At 46.2% G+C, this 18936-nt stretch overlaps 1 protein-coding gene across 2 annotated transcripts in view; it reads right to left on the bottom strand.

Moving 5' to 3' along the window:
- The window catches only part of Spock1 (SPARC (osteonectin), cwcv and kazal like domains proteoglycan 1), a 494127-nt gene that overhangs the window by 73126 nt on the left and 402065 nt on the right, over window positions 1–18936 (bottom strand). For both annotated transcript variants that reach the window (XM_006976754.4, XM_076573439.1), the window contains exon 6: window positions 9927–10041. In XM_006976754.4, the coding sequence (XP_006976816.1) occupies window positions 9927–10041 (115 nt within the window). The remainder of the gene's footprint in view (window positions 1–9926; window positions 10042–18936) is intronic.

Here is an 18936-nt window from a genome sequence, read left to right on the forward strand (position 1 = left end):
ATCTTTTTCACAGCAGCAGATAGCCGAGCCATGGAAGAACAGTTGACTTCAGGACAGATTACAAATGAATTTTTATCTTCAAGGAGCTAGGTCGGAAACTTGAGACTATCAGAAAAGCACAATGTGGCAGGGACAACGAGCTCGTGGCAGTGTTTTGATAAACTTCAGAGAGCTACGCACACATGCTGAAAGACAGAGGAGAAAATGAGTGAGGATAGTATGTCTCTCACCTTGGAAAAATCCCATCAGTGAGGAATGTCATATCAGAAAAGGGCCATAGCCTCTCAGTACCAAAAACACAGTAAAATGAGTTTAACAAGCATAGATGTGTATGTTGTTCACATATGTGGGCATGCATGTGCATCCATGTGGAGGGCATGCTTGTGTGAGGGCATGCTTGTATAAGGGCATACATGGGCATGCATGTGGAGGATATGTTTGTGTGAGGGCATGTATGGGCATGTACATGCATGTATATGGGTATGATGCACATGAATGAGCATGTAGGGGCAGCATGTGAATGGACATATATAGGAGTATGCATGTGTGTGGGCATGCATAGGCATGGACATATGTAGACATGGGCATGTATGGGCATGCATGTGTTTGGACATATATATTGTAACATGTGGACCTTTTTCACTTTCCAAAGGAAGCTTAGCACTCATGGATATTTGAAATAGGTTAAGAACACAGTCTAATGAGAGGGTGATAATGAGAGCTCCAGAAAAGACTTAACCCTCAGCATTATTATCTATTCAAATCTTAAATTTCCTAACCAGCCATAGAAATGACATCATTCATTGGAAGAATTAAGTAATTAAACATGGTTCACATGTTGAGTGCCTACTACAGGCTATCTTGTGCTACAATAGTCTCTTTAAAGAACTTTTAAACATTGGAATTAATGGAACAGAAACACACACATACCCACAGACATATATGCATACACACACATACACACAAGAACACATATACACACATGCATACATACACATATATACACACATATACACATACATGCAGCAGATAACTTTAAAGCACAAAAAGCAGGCTCATCCAACTTTTGACAGTTACTGAGACTCTAGACAACATGCTTTCATGGAGCTTCCATTCTGGCTAGGCAAGACAGTGAGCAGGACAGGCAGTAAAAGGGATCTATTGGAGGGTCATAAATGCTATGGAGAACAATAGAGAAGGAGCAACAAGAACTGGAGAAAGTTTGCTAAGAAAGCGACATCTGTTAAAGGTGGAAAGAGCGCTGTCTGAGGAAGACAGGGTTATGGGCAGAGTGACGTGAACTGCACGTGGAGGCCTAATGGAGGCCGTGAACTTGAAGCTGAGTAAGCAAGTGGGTCAAGAGCAGACGACAGGGGCATAAATCAGCCCGTGCAGGGCTTCGAACCTCACCAAGGTGTCTTTAGTTTTTCAGTTAATCTGAATAAGGTGGGAAATCAGTTGTTGTTGTGCCCTGGATAGCAGTGGCATGTAATCACTCACATGTCATAGGTCAGCCAGGCTACTATGTTTAGAGATGACACAGGCCCCAGAGACCAATCTGAAGAGATTAAAATAAAACCCTCTCTCAGAGTCACAGTAGTGGTGGCGGGAAGCAGTACACTTGAAAATGTATGTGGAAATTGTACCAATGTGATTTGCTGGTCAGTTTCATGTGACATGCAAGGAAGAGGTTCTTACTGTCACCAGTGGAAAAGCAGAGCTAATGAATTAAAGTGGCACCTCCTGCAGGAGGAGGTTTGCCTTGGAACATGTCACGCTTGCTGTGCCTGTGGAAAGCCACATGCAGATGCTGAGTGGCCAGTGTGTATATGGTCTGTTGTTGTAGGTAATAGCGAGGCAGGTGGCTGTGATCATTAATAGGAACATAAAGAGAGACATATATCCACACACAGACGCATGGAAAGATCTGTTATTATATAAGAAACATTCATGATACACAAAAGTTAGGATACAAAACAGCCCAATTTGACTAAAGTTTAAAAAATAGAGTGTAGACAGGCTGTGGTGGCACATGCCTTTAATCCCAGCACTCAGGAGGCAGAGACAGGTGGATCTCTGTGTTCAAGGTCTGGTCTACAGAGTGAGTTCTAGGACAGTCAGGGCTATACAGAGAAACCCTGTCTTGAAAAACAAACAACCACAACAAAAATAGAGTGTATATATGTGTGTTCATACATTCGTGTGTGTGTGTGTGTGTGTGTGTGTGTGTGTGTGTGTGTGTGTGTGTGTGTGTAAAATTGGAGGCATTTTCAGAAAGCAGGTTAGATACGAGAGTAATAAGCATGTTCTTCATAGCATTTAGATTTTACATAAGATTGTGCATTACCACATAATTTTTTAAATGTTTATTTCATTTTTAGTTATGTGTGTTTTTATGTCTCTGTGGGGAGCACATACATTCGAGTGTGGGTTCCTGTGGAGGCCAGAGGAGGGCACTGGAGCTGGAGCTGGAGTTCCAGGCAGTGTGAGCCCCTCAGCATGGCTGTTGGGAACAGCAACCAGGCCTTTTGGAAGAGCGGGAAGCACCCTGTAAGCAGAGGCATCTCTCCAGTCTGGATGTGTAATGTGTAAAGAACTTAAGAGTAGTTTAAGCAAATAACCAAAGCCCCTAATTTCTAGATTATGCTTCCATCCTATCCTCTGAACTCCAGCCATGCCTCAGTTTACCCCTCTTTTTTTTTCACTCCCAGCTTTCTCTGATCAGTTAATATCAAATAGGCATTAGGGGGATCAGGGAAATCTGTGGTCTCCCTTCCCAGAGTTGGTCCCACAAACAGAAGCAGAGACCAAAGCCAAATCCAGCATTTAATTCAGAGTCCTGATCAGGGAACTTAAATTCTTTAGTCAGCTGCCAATTTAATTTCCAAGGTTTTTTCTTTCTTTCTTTTAAATCCTGACATTTGGAATAACTGGTCCCTAAAACTTAAATGCTCCCTCGTACATTTAATTTCTGACTACAGTGTGGAACAGAATAATAAGCAATGTGCGAGAATGGGTAGGAAAGGTTGCTGTAAACTGCTTTTAAATCATGGGTTTGCAAGCCTGGGGCCTTCACCCTGTTACACCACAGGCATTAAGTACAGCATTCTCTCCAGGACGCAAAGACAACCTCCAAGCTTCTAACACAATGGGTCTCAACCTTCCTAATGCTGTGGCCCTTTACATAGTTCCTCATGTTGTGGTGACCCCCAACCATAAAATTATTTTCATTGTTATTTCATAACTGTAATTAGCTACTATTATGAATCATAATATAAATACGTGTGTTTTCCAATGGTCATAGGTGACCCCCTGCGTAAAGGTCTTTTGACCCCCAAAGGGGTTGTGACCCACGGGTTGAGAACCACTGCTCTTGGAGCCTGGGCAGCAGGGTTTTCTTTAAGGAGTTTTCCATTGAGATGTTACAGCTAGGAGGAACTGTACTCTGTCTCCTCTGCACTGTCTCGTGTTCCCATTTAAACACATTTCCCCAGATCCACTTGTGATAAGTAATAGAATTAGACAACCCTCTGTCAACCCGAGACTCTCTCCCCCCACAGAATCTCTCTCTCAGGTGGAAAACACCATTTGAGAAGAGAAAATCGCTGTCTAGAATCTTTCTACTGTTGGAAATAGCTTGGCTGCGGGGAAGCTGTTATTTCCCCCTTAGCAAGCCCTGCTGCCAAAAGCTGCAGCTCTCCTGCCTCCCTGAGCCCAGCATGCGCTGGTCTTGCTCCCTTCTGCAGCATGTCAGGCCTCCAGTGAGTCCTTCTGGCCTTTCCTGGCATTTCTCAGGGTATCTGAACTCATATCCCTTCTCCAAAAGCTAAGCTGAGCTTCCGGAAGGAGGTGGAGTTGCTCTTAGAGAGCCGCCCGATCTCTCCACCTCCTCCTTCAGAGAGGGCAGAGGAGGATACTGTATTAAAGTGCCATTCAAACCCTTCTGGTTACAAGAATATGATGATGCTGTCTGCCTTGTGGTTGACACTGTAAGATTCAGTCAATGATTTCAGACCCAAGGGAAACTCCCAGCACTCGGAGACTTGCCTTATCCAGGCTGAGGTGAGCTGAATGTGACCCAAGGCTATAAACAGAGACCTGGAGTCCAGTGACCTAATTGTCTGAGTCTGGGCAAGTCTCTCCCAGGGATGCTCTGGGGTTTTCCTCTGGTATACGGGAACTGGATGAAGATCACTGGGGACTAGGGAGATGGCTCACTGGGTAAAGCTTACTGTGCAAAGCTTGGGGACCTGAGTCCAGATCCCTGCAGTGTCCATCTGTAACCCCAACATTGGAGAACAGGGTAGATAGAGACAGGTAGATCTGAAGGGCTTGCTGGCTGGCCAGTGTAGCCAAGTCAGTGAGCTTCAGAGTCAGTGAGAGACCCTGTCTCAAAAAAATAAGATGGAGAAGCAATTGAGGAAGATACCTGATGTTGACCTCTGGCCTCCACAGTGTGTACATTCAAGTGCATGTGCACCGTGTGCTCACACACATTCATAATCACATGCATAGGTCAATGGTTGTAAGTCTGTACAAATATAATCTACTGTAGATGCTGAAGTGGAGATGGGGTCATGCACGTGGCCTCTTCTTCACAAAACATGGGTGCTGCAGAGACAGGTATGAGAGCAGAAGGTGAGACCCTTCCTCACCTGGAACCCCACAGTCACTCAGAGTCCTCCCTCCACCCAGGAAAGCACCACGCCTCTCCGGGTGTAGGATGTCCATGGCAAGGCTGCCAAGCTCAGAGAGGGAGGGTCTGGCTCTACTGGAGAGTGGTGGTGAGGCAGGCTGGGAGGGCCCAGGGTTAGAAGGGGAGGAGACCCACTAGCTAACCCAAAGAGGGTACCTTAGAGCCATCCTTAAGAGACTTCTACTTTCTTTTTAGTTTTCTCCACTGTGAAGAATCATGCACCCAGCACTAAGGACTTCCCTCACATCTTTGCTAAGAATGGAAGGAAGGACAGCTGCAATACCCTGCAGCTGACCAGTGACAGTCTAAGAAGTGGCTTCCCGACTGTCCTGGTTATTAGTCCTGGCAAATATCAAACACTAAACTTAGGCTGAGAAGAGTTCCAGAACCTTCCCTCTCTTTCTATCTTTTTGCTTGAGATTCGCCTCTAGGCTTGCACACCACGCAGGAGCTTCACTACTGTGCTGTACGCCCTGCCTCTCATCTCTTCTTTTGGACATTTTTCTTTTCTTTGGTTTCTGTTGCTGTTTTGTTGAACAACTGTGAGTTTATGATTCTGAGGCTGGCCTGGCTTGATGAGATCAGAGAGGTAACCATGGTCATAAGGTGATTGAGAAACATAATAAGAAGCATTCAGAGCTATTCGAGGATGATTTTATCCCCCACCAGCAATTCAGGAGTCACACCAAAGGAAAGATGCCAGATCAGTGAAAAGAGCAAAAAACACAACCGCTTGGTTCTGACTTCAAAAAAAGGCTGAAAGAGACACAAGACACTTCCCATTTACAAGTTAGACACTTCTTATCTTGAAAACACCAAACTCAGGAAAGAATGGGGCTCTTAAATTAAGATGGGGTAAGTAGTCAGGTCCTCCCGCTCCCCCACCCCTGAACTCAATACTGATCAATACTGAGGCCCCAAGCGGTGGGGCACAGGGAAGGAAGAGAGGAAGAGTTGCCTGAGTACCCAAGAGGGATGCCTCCCACCCCATGCCCCCACCCTGTGCCCCCACCCTGTGCCCCTACTCCATGTCCCCACCCTGTGCCCCCACTCCATGTCTCTACCCCATGCCCCCTACCCCATGGCCCCCACCCTGTGCCCCCACCCCATGCCCCCACCCCATGCCCCTACCCCATGCCCCCCACCCCATGTCCCCTACCCCATGCTCCCCATCCCTTTAGGTCCACCCCATATTTCCCATTCTGTGCTCCCCACCTCACACCTCAGATCTAGATCTTGTCCTGGATTGGGAAGAGGCAATTCTGAAAACTTAAGATAATGGGAGAGCCCCCACCCAAACAAAAGTTTGTTGCTAATATGAAAGCCAGTTTGAGGCAAAAATCATGCAAATATTCTCTGCACAGAACAGAAAAGACTTGGGAGAAGATCTACAGAGAGACCTGAGGTTCCATGGCCTTCTTGACGTCAGAACACCCCTGAAGGACTGCCTCATCTTATCTGTACCCTTGAATAGGGCAATGGAACTAGACATATCTGGAGGAGGAGAGAGAATTCCATATGTCATTCATCAATATGGTGCATAGGGGTCATGGAAGCAACCTCAGATAGCTCTTGGGCCTGGTAGGAATAAACATTGGTCACCAGCTAACTGAAATGGCAAGAACTCCACATGGTTGGGTGAATTTAGCTAAAGAATGGCATGCTATATCAGAAACTGCCTCCCACAATACTGTAGCTCCTATCCATACTTCCTACAGTTTAGAGACAAGGCTGAGTTAACAGAATATCCCTGGCAGTGACCTCAGTATGCTCCTTTTCAGAAGTCATGGATCCTCAAAAGAGAAGTAGTGTTGAATTAGACCACTGACAATGCCCCTTAATAGCGTTGCCATATCTGGGACACTATAGTTTTTGTGAGACCATAAAATGTGATTTCTGCAGCAAATCAAGAGTGCTGCTTCCCCAGGCCAGAGACTCAAAGTGTTTTAGAGGCAAAGACTTCCTAGAGATGCCATGCCCACTGCCGGCCATGCCCATTGGTGACCACACCTACTGCTGGCCATGCCTATTGGTGACCACACCTACTGCCAGCCATGCCTATTGGTGACCACACTTACTGCTGGCCATGCCTATTGGTGGCCACACCTACTGCTGGCCATGCCTATTGGTGGCCACACCTACTGCTGGCCATGCCTATTGGTGACCACACTTACTGCGGCCATGCCTACTGTCTATTCTCAGTCAGGCGCCCTGACAGGTAGCAGGAGGCTCAGGCTCAGCCTTCCTCCCCTGTCCCCCCTTCCCTGCAGCTCAGTTGTCACCTGGGAACTGCCCTTCACTTCACTTCTGACCTCTCCCTGATAATCATCCTTCCTCCTCATTCCAGCTGCCAAACCTCAGCCCAGCTCTTGTGGCCTGTTACAAGTCACTCTGAGAGCTTCATGGAAAGAACTATTATCACTCCAAGGAAAAGGTCAGCCTCCCTTGATCAAATTTGTTCAGGTCAAGCATTATTAATGTAAATGTAATGTGATGACCCTAAGGAATTGTCAAAGCTCTTGTCACCATACATGTTACTGTCTGTCGAGGAAACACCAATTAAATCCATATTAAGTCTTTGAACATTCTGTCTTAGAAGGGGTTAGGACAACCTTGGATGCAGCAATAAATCACACCATAGTCTTCAGTCTTGCTACTTACTGGCAGCTGGTTGCTGCTTCACCTCATGCTTAAGTCAAAATTCCTACGTTAACTCAGAGCTTAGAAACAGGATTGTTAGCACAGAAGGCCAGTCTCGGAATCCCAGAGAAAGAGCTTGCCCCCAAGGGTGAGCTACTGATAGTTCAAGGAACATGTGGGGCCTCCAAAGTGATATTTCTCAGACAACTTCCAGATGGCCTCAGGGACTGAATAAATATGTTTCAGGAGCCATTTCAGCCCAGGGGTAAAGTTCTGAAGGAAAAACAGGCATGCCATCTGAAAGGCATTGATATGGTTTGGGATATTGTTGATATTATTTCCCTTGTCTGCTGTGTTAAGATGAACTTCCTGCTTTTCTGAACTGTCTCTCACCATTAACAAACTTGCTCAAATGCCTTGAGATCTCTGTAAACAACAGTCTCATCCTCACCGACCTTTCAGAATGGAGGCATGGCACTTTTTATCCCCAAGTTCTTTTACATTAAATGGCAACACATTTGCATAGACTCATGAGGAACTCGTTTTACCTTTTACTCGTCAATATCTGCCTAAGTTGATGACAGGGCCAAAGCCATGCCTGGTGGGTCATGCTTAAGAAGGCCTCCCGTCATCAGAGGTGAAGATGGTTAGAACACATAGGTTTTCTTCACTGGAGAAATGAAAAGGTCTCCCAGAAAATGGGGCTGTGTTACTTCAATATGAGGAGAATGGAAAAAGTGATGTTTTCACCTCATGTATAGATATCAGAGGCAAAACAACAGAAGACTTCTGGGTTTAGTTCCCCTCCCTTGGGACAGAGGAACAAAGAAAAGAAATAAGCAGTAAATCTAGAATAGCATGGAATGCAGAAGAGGATGAATCTAGAATAGTGTAGAATCTAGATGGCGAGGACTACCACAACTTCCTAGTAAGACTCCAGAGAACTTTAGGCAGAATTTTCTTGACTATGTAGTTAATGAAGAAAGGATTCCAAGGTACAGAGACAGGCAGGACTTTGTTTGTTGGGATGTTCTCCAGATCTTAAAATATCTCTACCAGCCACAAAAAACCCAGAGCAGACAGTTTCCCCATGACCAGCATGTGATGTCCAGCAAGTGTTGCTCCATCAGTAGGGCAAACCAAAGAAATCCCCTCCCACCCCCTTGTCCCCACTGTGTGCCATGCCTGACTTCAGGCACCGGTTGTGGATGCTTTTGGCTGATAGAACCTGACTGGAATCTTAGGATCTGACCCCCATCAAAAGAAGAAACAATAAAGCCAGCCCACCCTAGAGACAATCCTCTGCTCAGAGCATCCTCTGACCCATACAAGGAACACTCCGACTGTCCCCGTGTGGACCTTGCTCACGAAGCCACTCATGCTACTCCCTGGAGCACACTGTTGCTTTTTTACACACCCTCTTCCTAAATTAACTTTTCTTGCTGGGCTTTTCACACATCCTCTAAGTTCTTTTATTGATGATGTCAAGGACCTAAACTAAAAGGGTCTGACTTCCCCCACCTTTACCTTTACCTACAACGTTAACATCACAGTCTTGGGTTTTCTCACCAAAACACAATGAGGTATTCTACATTATATCTAAGTTTTCTTAATGCAGTTATATAAATAAATTGGCTTCAAATGCAAATATATATAGATGAGATTGGCTAGTAGGAAATCAATAGTAACCTTTGCTGGTTACTTATAATTACAATATTCATGATTTATATTGCTCTTCTGAGATAAACTTCTCAAAGAGCCTGTAATGTTTCTGAAGTGGAACTGCCCACTTGAGGTCTCTATCTACTTGCCCTAGCAGAGACTACACAGTGAATAAAAATTACATTGTCTCTCATCTTCTTCATTTCCTTAATCATAAGAAGCTTCTAGCTTTGGAAGATGTGTTGGTATACACATGCATACATTGGCATACATGCATATGCAGTATTTTCTACAAATCAGCCAGTCATAGCTAAGAACAACCAGTGTTACCAAAGGAAAATTCAAACTTGGATTTCAGGAAGGGGCAACAGTCAATGGGCCATATTATTTCTCCATTAGAAAACATCCCAAGAAGCCCTAGCATCCCAGCCCTGTCAACCCTGGAGCAGAAACAGTGGTCCCCAGGGGGCTGTTTTCTTTCATCTGTCCCTTGGAGTTATGCAGGGCTCCAGGAGGATGTATTGATGAAGAAACGCTTGGGGAGAAAGCTCTCCTCTGCCAGGATATCTCTGCAGTTTCTGTGATGTTTGCTTTGGAGAGGTTCAAAGGACTCTAGAGCTTGCAGTTGGAGAAGGATAAACCCAAGGGCAGGCCATGGTCTTAGATGCTGAAAACCTTCCCCTCCCATGCTAGAGTTAAACCACCATTTAAAAGAAGCCGGCGTACACCTTGGTCTAGCAGATTTGTGTTAAGAGTCTTTCTGCTCTTCTTTCTCTCTTTAATGGCAGAAGCAGGAGATCTTACTTGCCAAGTCAGCTCATGTTCCTTCCATGGGCCTGAACAGCTCTGTCTCAAGCCTGGCTCCTGGCATCCAAGACACGCTTGCCCACGCAAGCCTGCCCTGACCCCTGGACCCTTGTCCACTCACCACTCTTTTCTGCCTTGGGTTTCGGTGGCTCGGGCTCAGGCAGACACGGACAGGGCCCATCGCAGAGGGAGCTGAGGCTCTTGCCTGTAGAACAAGCATGGAATTCCAACTTGCACTGCAAGAGAGAGAGAGGACAGAGTGTCAGAACACAGCAGCACAGCCGCGGCTCGGTTTCTGGAAGCTCGGCTGTCCTGGCTTTTAGAGAACAAAGGTGGAGAAGGGAGGGGCCGACCCCGTCTGGCTTTCTGAACACTAACTTGGGATTGGCCTTTCATTTTGTTTTTGGTTTTGTTTTTTTTCAAAATGTACCAGATAACTTCCAAAACACAGCGGAAACATTGGAAAGCTAATTTTAATTAACAGTAGGCTCAACTGTCATCATTTATAAAATGTGATGATTATCTGAAATTTAATGCATGTGGAGTTCTATATGACCCATGAAGCCCTCCCACTTGGGCTCTAAAGGCTTCCCAACAAACCCTCCCACACAGAGGAAGTACTTGAGAAATTCTTAGTAACCAGCTCTCCCATTACTGTGACAGATGCTGGTCATAAACAAAGATTGGTTCGGCTTGTGGCTTCAATCCATCATGGTAGGAGCTATGATGGAAATACTGGCATCATGGTGGACAGGAAGGAGAGCAGGAAAGAGGGGAGCCCAGGACAGGACACAAGACACAGGGTATAAGGACATTTTTCAAGCGGCTTACTTTGTCCAAATAGCTTCCATCTCTTAAGGTTTCTAGACACTCTGAAATAGCATCATCAATTGGAGACCAAACATTCAACACCTAAGCCCATAGGGATGTTCCATATTCAAACCATAGCAAAGCACGGCCACCTCCTTTCCAAGTCTGGATGGTGCATCTGGGGTGCTCTGCCCCTTCCTCTCTGAGCAATGTGCAAGCTTGTGCTTCCCCTGTCTAGAACTGAGGTCTATTCTAGTCTTCTGTGGGCTGGAGCCCTCCTATAACTAGCTTGGGATACAGTGGAAATGCCTACCTAATTCTAGGATTCAATGTTCGAAGTCCATAAGCTATCATCTTTTATCAGCAACAATGGTAGCTTTGGGGTCCCTTTCTTTATCTCTTTACATTTAAGTCTCAACAGACTCAAAATATAAGTGGGAGAGAGGGAAGGTATTTACAGGTGTCCTAGACCACAGTGGATACCACATTATTCTTACTTGTATATTATAAAAAAAAAGAAATTGAAGCTTTTCAAGCTTAAACAACTCATAAAAGACCTCAGCACTCAGCCGAACATATGCCTGGCTTCAGCACCAAGCCCCGAAGGGTCCTGAGACAGTTTCTGTCATGTGGCTGGGGTTCAGAGCCGAGCCCCTGAAGGGTCCTGAGATAGTTTCTGTCACGTGGCTGGGGTTCAGAGCACTGACACTGTACCTGCTGTGTGGTTGGTTCCGCACCTTTGCCTTTGGCCCAGGTGTGCTATCTGAGTTTCCTCCCTTTCTACCTGTCAGTTTCTCAGGATCAAGGCCTGCATGTAATCAGTCTCCTGCAAAGGCCCAGGGCCTGGGAACCTGGCGGAGGTTCAAAGAAAGGAGAGATAGACGGAACTTAAGAACCCACTCAGCATGCATCTCTTATCAGGTGCCATGGGGAATCATTTAAAAGAAAAGGAAGAGCGGATACAGTCCTTGCCCTTAGAAAACACAAATCATCCTGTGAGAAGCCACCAGCATTTGCAAGGCAACTTGCTGGAGTACAGATGGACATGGGCTCACTGCGAGACGATGAGATGATCAGTCCCCAGACTAACTACAAACCCAGGCAGTGTTTTATGGCTGGCTCTAAAGGTTCTGAAATCACTGGGTATAACTCCAGCTGTCACCCACCCAACGGGCTAAGGCAGAGCAAGCGTACAGAGAGCAAGCTCCATCTCAGTGCAGTGCTCCCTTCTATACATGATCCTGAAACACCTAGCATGTGACCAGTGTGGTCACAGGACAGGGGCACTTTGTGAAATGAAGCCAGGCCCAGGCATCACTTGCCCTGACTTTGGAGTAAATGAGAGCGGATTCATCCAAAGTCGTGTGGACAGGACTATATAGTGAGGCTGACTTCATGAGTATATACAGCCAGAGCAGAAGGACCTCTGGGCATGAGTGTGCCTGCAGGCCAAAGGATGGACTGAAGGAAAGCCGAAGGCCGCCAGTGTCAGTGTTCTCTTCAAACAGCACTGTGCTCTAGTTTGATTTCTGTGGCTGTGATAAACACTGACAACAGGCAACCTGGGGAGGAAAGGGTTATTGGGTTTCAGGTTCCAATCCACAGTGCAGAGAAGCCAAGGCAGGAACTGAAGCAGAGACCATGGAGGAGTGCTGCTTATTGACTTGCTCTCCATGGCTTGCTCAGTTCTCTTTCTTATACAACCCAGGACCACCTGCCCGGGGTGGTACCACTCAAAGTAGACTGGACACTCCTACATCATCAACAACAACAACAAATTAATAAAAAAAATGCTGTACAAACTTGCCCCCAGGTCAATCTGATGGAAGCAATTCCTCACTGAGAGTCTCTCTTCCCAGGTGACCCTAGCTTTGTCAATTTGACAAAAACTAAGCCACATACACAGCATGTGAGCAGCTGGAGCAGAGACCACTGTGGCCAGCAGCTCATCTCCCTCCATCTCTTCCTCTTCCTCCCTCTCTTCCTCTTCTTCCATCTTCCTCCATCTCTTCCTCTTCCTCCCTCTCTTCCTCTTCCTTCATCTTCCTCCTCCTCTTCTTCCTCCATCTCTTCTTCTTCCTCCTCCTCTTCCTCCATCTCTTCCTCTTCCTCCAGCTCCTCTTCTTCCTCTGGCTTGGTTCTCTAAAATGACCCTCAGTTTCACATTGGTGGTTTATAAACTAGTTTTTAAAGAGACTCTAAATCTTATCTGGGCAAAAATATTCTTTTATGTGTAAATTTCTTTTATAAAGTTTAAATTTTGCCTGAATTCATCATAAGGCCTTTTCATACTAGCTTGTAATTTCCTGCTTATGTCTGTTGTAGACTCAAATATTTTCCCTCACCAAACTCTACCCTCCTTGAGTGGGGAATCTACATGATGCTCATGCCTGTGGCTCTTTGTCGCGTGACCCACACCTGCCTTCCCTGCCCCATGGTCTCAGCCCTGCCCCGTGACTGACAGGCAGGTGGATTAGAAGCAACAGTGAAGGAGCAGGTTCCAGCAGACACTTCTAGAACCACCGGTTTCATTGCCTCGTCTGCACTTCTCAAGCTCTGCAAAGGCCACGTGCCACAGAGAGCTGCTTCTTCTGCCGGGGACTCAGAAGGCAGAAGAACAGAACGGAAGCGCACCCAGAGCTATTGAATGTCACTATGTGTGGGGAAACAGACTGGCTCCCTTCTAGACCACAGAGCAGGGCAAGGGGCAAGGAAAGCCCCACTTCCTGTCTTATCTCTGACATGATGTGACCCACAGTGAGCCTGGCACATGGTAGACATTCAAGAAATAGAACAATAAGGAAAGGGTTGTAATGTGCACTCTGCAAATCCCAAGCCCCTGTTCAGTCCCTGAGCATGCCAGGAGTTAGCATGCTGGCACTCCATCTCAGCTGTTTATCCCACCCAATATGAGGCCTTCTGTCTGTCCTAAAGCCCCACATTCAGCACATGTCTCTCAGTCTCATGCTTGCCCGAGGCTACTGGCAGAGTCAGCCTAGCCCACTTGCTTCCCAGCAGCCAGACACCTGTGTCCTGTATAGCTCTGCCTGACCAGGAGCCCCAGGTATGACCTCTTGCAACCAAGCCTGCTTGGCAGGATAGCAGCATCCCTTTCCTGTTCCCCTGGCAACTGTCTGCAGAGACAGTTGACCTCTCTATAGTCAAGACAGGAGCCCAAGAAGGCAGCATTCACCTGTACCAGTCAAACTCAAGGTTCAAGGGTATTTATCTTCTAGGACAATATGTGACATGCAAGTGGAGCTCAAAAGGCTATAACTCCAGGGCTGGAGAGGTGGTTCAGCAGGTAAGAGCACTGGCTGCTCTTCTAGAGGATCTGGGTTCGATTCCCAGCACTCCCAGAGTAGTTTACAACCTTCTGTAACTCTAGTTCCTCGGAATTAGGTGCCTTCTTTTGGCTTCCATGGGCACAAGGTAGTCTCATGGTACATATACATACGTGTAGGGAAAACAATTCATGTAGGCAAAATACTTACACACATAAAATAAAAATATATTTAAGAAATGGTAAATGACTGTAATCCCATCATTTTATTTGAATTTTTAAATTTCTTTTTGAATTTAGAAATTCAAAACAGGCTAGACAGACAGACAGAGATAGTAAAAACTCATCATAGGTGTGTGACAAGTGCCATCAAGCTATGGTTACCTCCCTAGGGGATGGGACAGGGCAAGGCAGGGCAGGGCACACAGAACCATCGCAAAAATGGGTGATGTTTGCTTCATATTTTAATTCAGCTTTATTTTTTAACTTTTTTAACTCCTGGACTTAACAACTTGTATAAAGGATTCAGATATTAGGCATCATACATTTTATAATGAAATGGGAACAAAATGTACAGGGTTCTCTGGAGGTGGTAACCAAGCCAGAACCACACTGCTCCACTGAAAAGCTGCTCATCTGTGGGGAGCCACTGGTACCATACGGTGGAGGCTGTGCCCAGAAGCTCTGAATTGGAGTCCTGAACCACAATTGTGGGGAGCCCCCATACCATGCGGTGGAGGCTGCCCCTGGAAGCTCTGAATTGGAGTCCTGAACCACAATTGTGGGGAGCCCCCATACCATGCGGTGGAGGCTGCCCCTGGAAGCTCTGAATTGGAGTGCTGGACTGTACCTGGGCAGAGATGTTCCCAGGGCCTGAGGCTCTTGAGACTAGGGCGTCTCATAAATGTTCCCTTCTGGAGCTTTTCTCTAATCTATCTCCCAGTAAGTAAGTAAGCCTCCCAGGTGCAATGCCATCCTTCTCCTGCACCAGGCTGTTGCCAAGTCAGAGGCAATAGTGAGGCTAAAAAGCAGCCTCCATGCCACCTTACCAGGGGGCCTGGTGACTCTGAGAGAGAAGGACTTCCTGCTGGAGGAGCTCTACAATGCCAGCGGGGCCTCCGCACTGGGCAGGTGTTCATTTCCCTCTGCCAAGAGTTAGGTTACAGCCCCCAGGGGGAGCTGGCTGACTGCACAGAGCTGGCTGGACAGTGTAAACACATGTACTGGTTTAGGAATAATCACAAGGCAGGTATGCTGTGCCCTCAGTTCAGGCCTGCTAGGAAATGGGAGCCAAGGGGAAAGGGGTTGCTGCAAGCCTTTCCACTGCCTCCTACTAGAAACAGGTGCATAGCCCGAGATGCTGGGCTTCCTCCAGTTGAGCAGATGCAGCCTCGACTTATCCAGCTCCCAACTTAGTTGTAATAACAAGACATACTTTTCTGCTTGGGAGAGAAGCAGTAGAGAATGGAGCACAAGAGAATGAAGGAGTCTGCAGGAGAGATGTGGGAAAGGGAGAGAGGGAGTCCTAAGCATCCTCCCAGCATCATGGGGTACCAGCAGCTTCCTTTTGACTTTAGGACAAAATGACAGGGGCTGAGAACCTTTTGTATAGTATATGCAAAGCAGGAGCTAAAAACTATGGATGCAGATTGCTGTGCCATGAGGAACTAACTGGTCAAGCAGCCTCTACACCCACCCTGCAGGGAGGGAGGATCTGGGCAGGCAGAATATTGTGAGTCACCTTCAACTTTCACAGCATGGCAGTAAAACCAACCCAAATGAAAATGTGACCTTCTTGGGGGCTAGTAAGGGTACAGCATAACTTGCCTGTCACTTTAGAAAAAGCAATTGGTTTTGAGTGTAAAACAGAGGAAACGGGTGTAAGCAAATCCTCTGGACTGAAGAGCCTCTTGGCTCCTTACAGCTCACAGGAGCCAAAGCTGGAGGCACACCTGGAGTCCTCCATGAGAGGGATGGAAGACACCCACTGGGATAAACACCGAGTGGGTGCTTCCTACGGGAGAACCCTTCCTTTAGCCTCGCCCACTCCAGAAGAGGATATGAGAGAAGACCCTCCGCAGCTGTCTGCAGGGAACTCCCAGTTACTCTGGAAGCCAACATCTCCCACTAGGGTCCGACTCCAACCCACATGCAAGCTGTGTCCAGAGGAGTCCCAGACCTGGCCTTTTTAAAGAGTGGGGGCCTCACAGAAGCAGGCTGGAGTAGGACTGAGCCAGTGTTACTGGTGTCCTCATAAGGGAGGAGCACATGGGCACAGAAGTACCCAGGGAAGGATGAAGTAATGGGACAGACACAGGAGAAAGATATCTCTAAGCCTCCTCAGACCCCCAGAGGCGCCACAGACAAGGAAAACGGCCCCTCCACTTCAGAAGGAGGCAGCCCCTGTTAGTTGTTGGATCTCAACAGTGTTGGAGCACCCAGCCTCCAGGGCTACGCAAGGGAACTCGGTCATTTACACGGCTCAGTTTCCAGTTCTTTGCTGTGACAGCCAAGTTCACTGATACACGTTGCATCTAGTGTTTTAAGAAGACACAAATTCCAGGACAAGGAGATGCTCTAGTTTGGGATTAAAAATATAAAACTTGTGCCAAGATGGCACAGGTCTACTGGAAAGAAACCAAATAAAATCACAGAAGAGCAGTCTTAGGGTGTAAGAGAAGTGGATCTGAAGAAGTCAGCCATGTTGTGTCGCTTGAGACTCACGCCCAGTGGTGGTAGTGGGTGGACATATGAACATTTCACGTCTTATGTTGATTTTATAATAAAGTGGTTATATGAATAATTAGCTCTAACTCTGTACAGGAAATGAATTGAGAAACTAGGAAATCAGGTAAGGTCATTTAAGCATGGACTAGCCTCTGTATTCACACAAATAAATATAAATACAACTCCCTGGAGCTTCTAGGCCCTGGACCTGCTGGAACATAAGTGCCCTCCCAGCCACCTAAGGAACAGAGAATGGAAACACTGTATGACTGTGTAGAGGTGCTCAAAACACTGACCTACTTAAAAATAAGCGTGCTAGCAGATTTCCCAGCCAATCCTTGCTTCCATTTTGCATAACACGTCGGCATGAGTGAATGTTTCCTGCAAATGGCCAGTAAATCTTTCTCTCCTATGATTTGTAAAGCAAAGCTAATAACTTCTCTCTGGTTCATTGCTCACGCAGGTCTCCACACTCTTCACTGGGCCTTGCATGCTTGGGGTATTATTTTTAACATTTTATTTAAATTGCTTTCTCCACTGTATTTCATCAACCTATCATCTATTTTTAAACCAGACTGTTGACGGTTCACAGTTGACAATTTTGTTCACAGTTGATGAATTCTGATTTGTTTTCATTCGCCCAAAATCATGTCACAGCAGAGGGAGGGAAATAATCCCCAGGCTGTGCTGGCTTTAATACCTGGGCGCGAAGTGAGCGGCTGCTGCCTGCTACAGTCAGATGGTCCCCTCAGCTCTCCTCTCTAGCTGGGCCAGCCCCACTTCTCAAGTGGAGTCGATCCCTCTACCTCAAGGCCTACGCACTTTCCTTTGTCTGGAGCTCTCTCCCCAACTCACTTTATTTCCCCATTCACTTTTTTTCTCTGCTCAGTTCTGATCATCCACGCAATATTCTCTGCCTCCCCCTCCCCTGCCATATAAACACCATGGGGACAATTCTTTGTCCTACTGGCTTAGAGCCTAGAGCAGATGTCCCATTAGTGGCTTTTTTTTTTTTTCTGCAAGAAGAGGAAGGTATAAGTGCATACATGTTTGGAAAGGTTCTGCATGGATCCAAAGGTCCCCCCCTTGTTTTTCTACCTTACTCCTTCCAGAGAGCCCCCAGCCATTCAAGCCCTGGGCACTGACAGGAGGCTAGCCATCTTTCCATCAGCCAGGAGCAGTCTCAATCTGATAGTTGACCTGTTTGTGACCAGGTATGGGTCTTATATGTATACTTCTGCCCACCTGTCTCTCATATAAGATTTAAGAGTTTCAAAAGGAGGCAGAACTTCAAACTTGAAACTAAGCTGTTAAGAAAGAGCCCCTTTTCACAAAACACTGCCTGTCAAGTTTAAAGGGAAGGTATAATTAGAAAGTTGCATTTTTGCAATGCAAAAAGTTTGGGAAAAAAATAAGTGGGAGTAAGACATCCACAAGGTAGTTGGTCTCCGGGTGTACCCCAAGGAGTGTTTAGTTGCAACAGAGAAGAGAGAGTACATTTCCAATAAAATATGTAGCTGTCACCTCTTAACAGAGGGACCAAGATGCCAAGTCAGCACCACAATGGAACAGCCTGGCATGCACCTGTTCATGTGCCAAAAGAAAAAATCCAGTGGCTCTATAAAATGCAGCCCAGTGGGGCTGGCAAGACAGCCTAGTGGTTAAGAACACTTGTTGCTCTTGGCAAAGGTCCCAAGTTTAGTGCCCAGTACCCACATGGCAGTTCCCAACCATCTGTAATTCCAATTCCAGGGGATCTGACTGACATGTTCTTCTGATCTCTGCCTGCACCAGGTACACAAATGGTACATACTTACATATGTGTAGGCAAAATATGCTCATACACATAAAATAAATAAACCTAAAACTATTTAAATACTGCAGCCACACTTGCTAAACTTGAACCAAGTAGAAACAAGCATGATAGAGTTTCCTTAGTGCTTAGGTAATAATAATTAGACAAAGCTATAAAAGACTTCTTTTTTGGGGAAAGCATCATGATTTTAATGTGAATCACATTATTAGGTGATGTTTTGAAATTATTTTCCCGTAAGTGCAATAGTAAATGCTTCTAAGGCAATTACACAGAAGAACATCCCTTTCTTTAACAAGGGTTACCTACCAGAATGTCTGTAATCTGCTTCCAAATGCTTCAAGGGTACAGATACAGGTGTATGTATAACACATAAAGGCAAGAATACTATCAGTTTCCATATCTTGGTAATAGTGGACAGAGTTTTCCTCATCTGTCTTAGGCTCTTCATTTACTCATCAATTATAAAATCAATAGCTTGGGAAGGAATTTTAACTT

Source organism: Peromyscus maniculatus, chromosome 5 (assembly GCF_049852395.1).
Source record: "Peromyscus maniculatus bairdii isolate BWxNUB_F1_BW_parent chromosome 5, HU_Pman_BW_mat_3.1, whole genome shotgun sequence".
Lineage (NCBI taxonomy): Eukaryota > Metazoa > Chordata > Mammalia > Rodentia > Cricetidae > Peromyscus > Peromyscus maniculatus.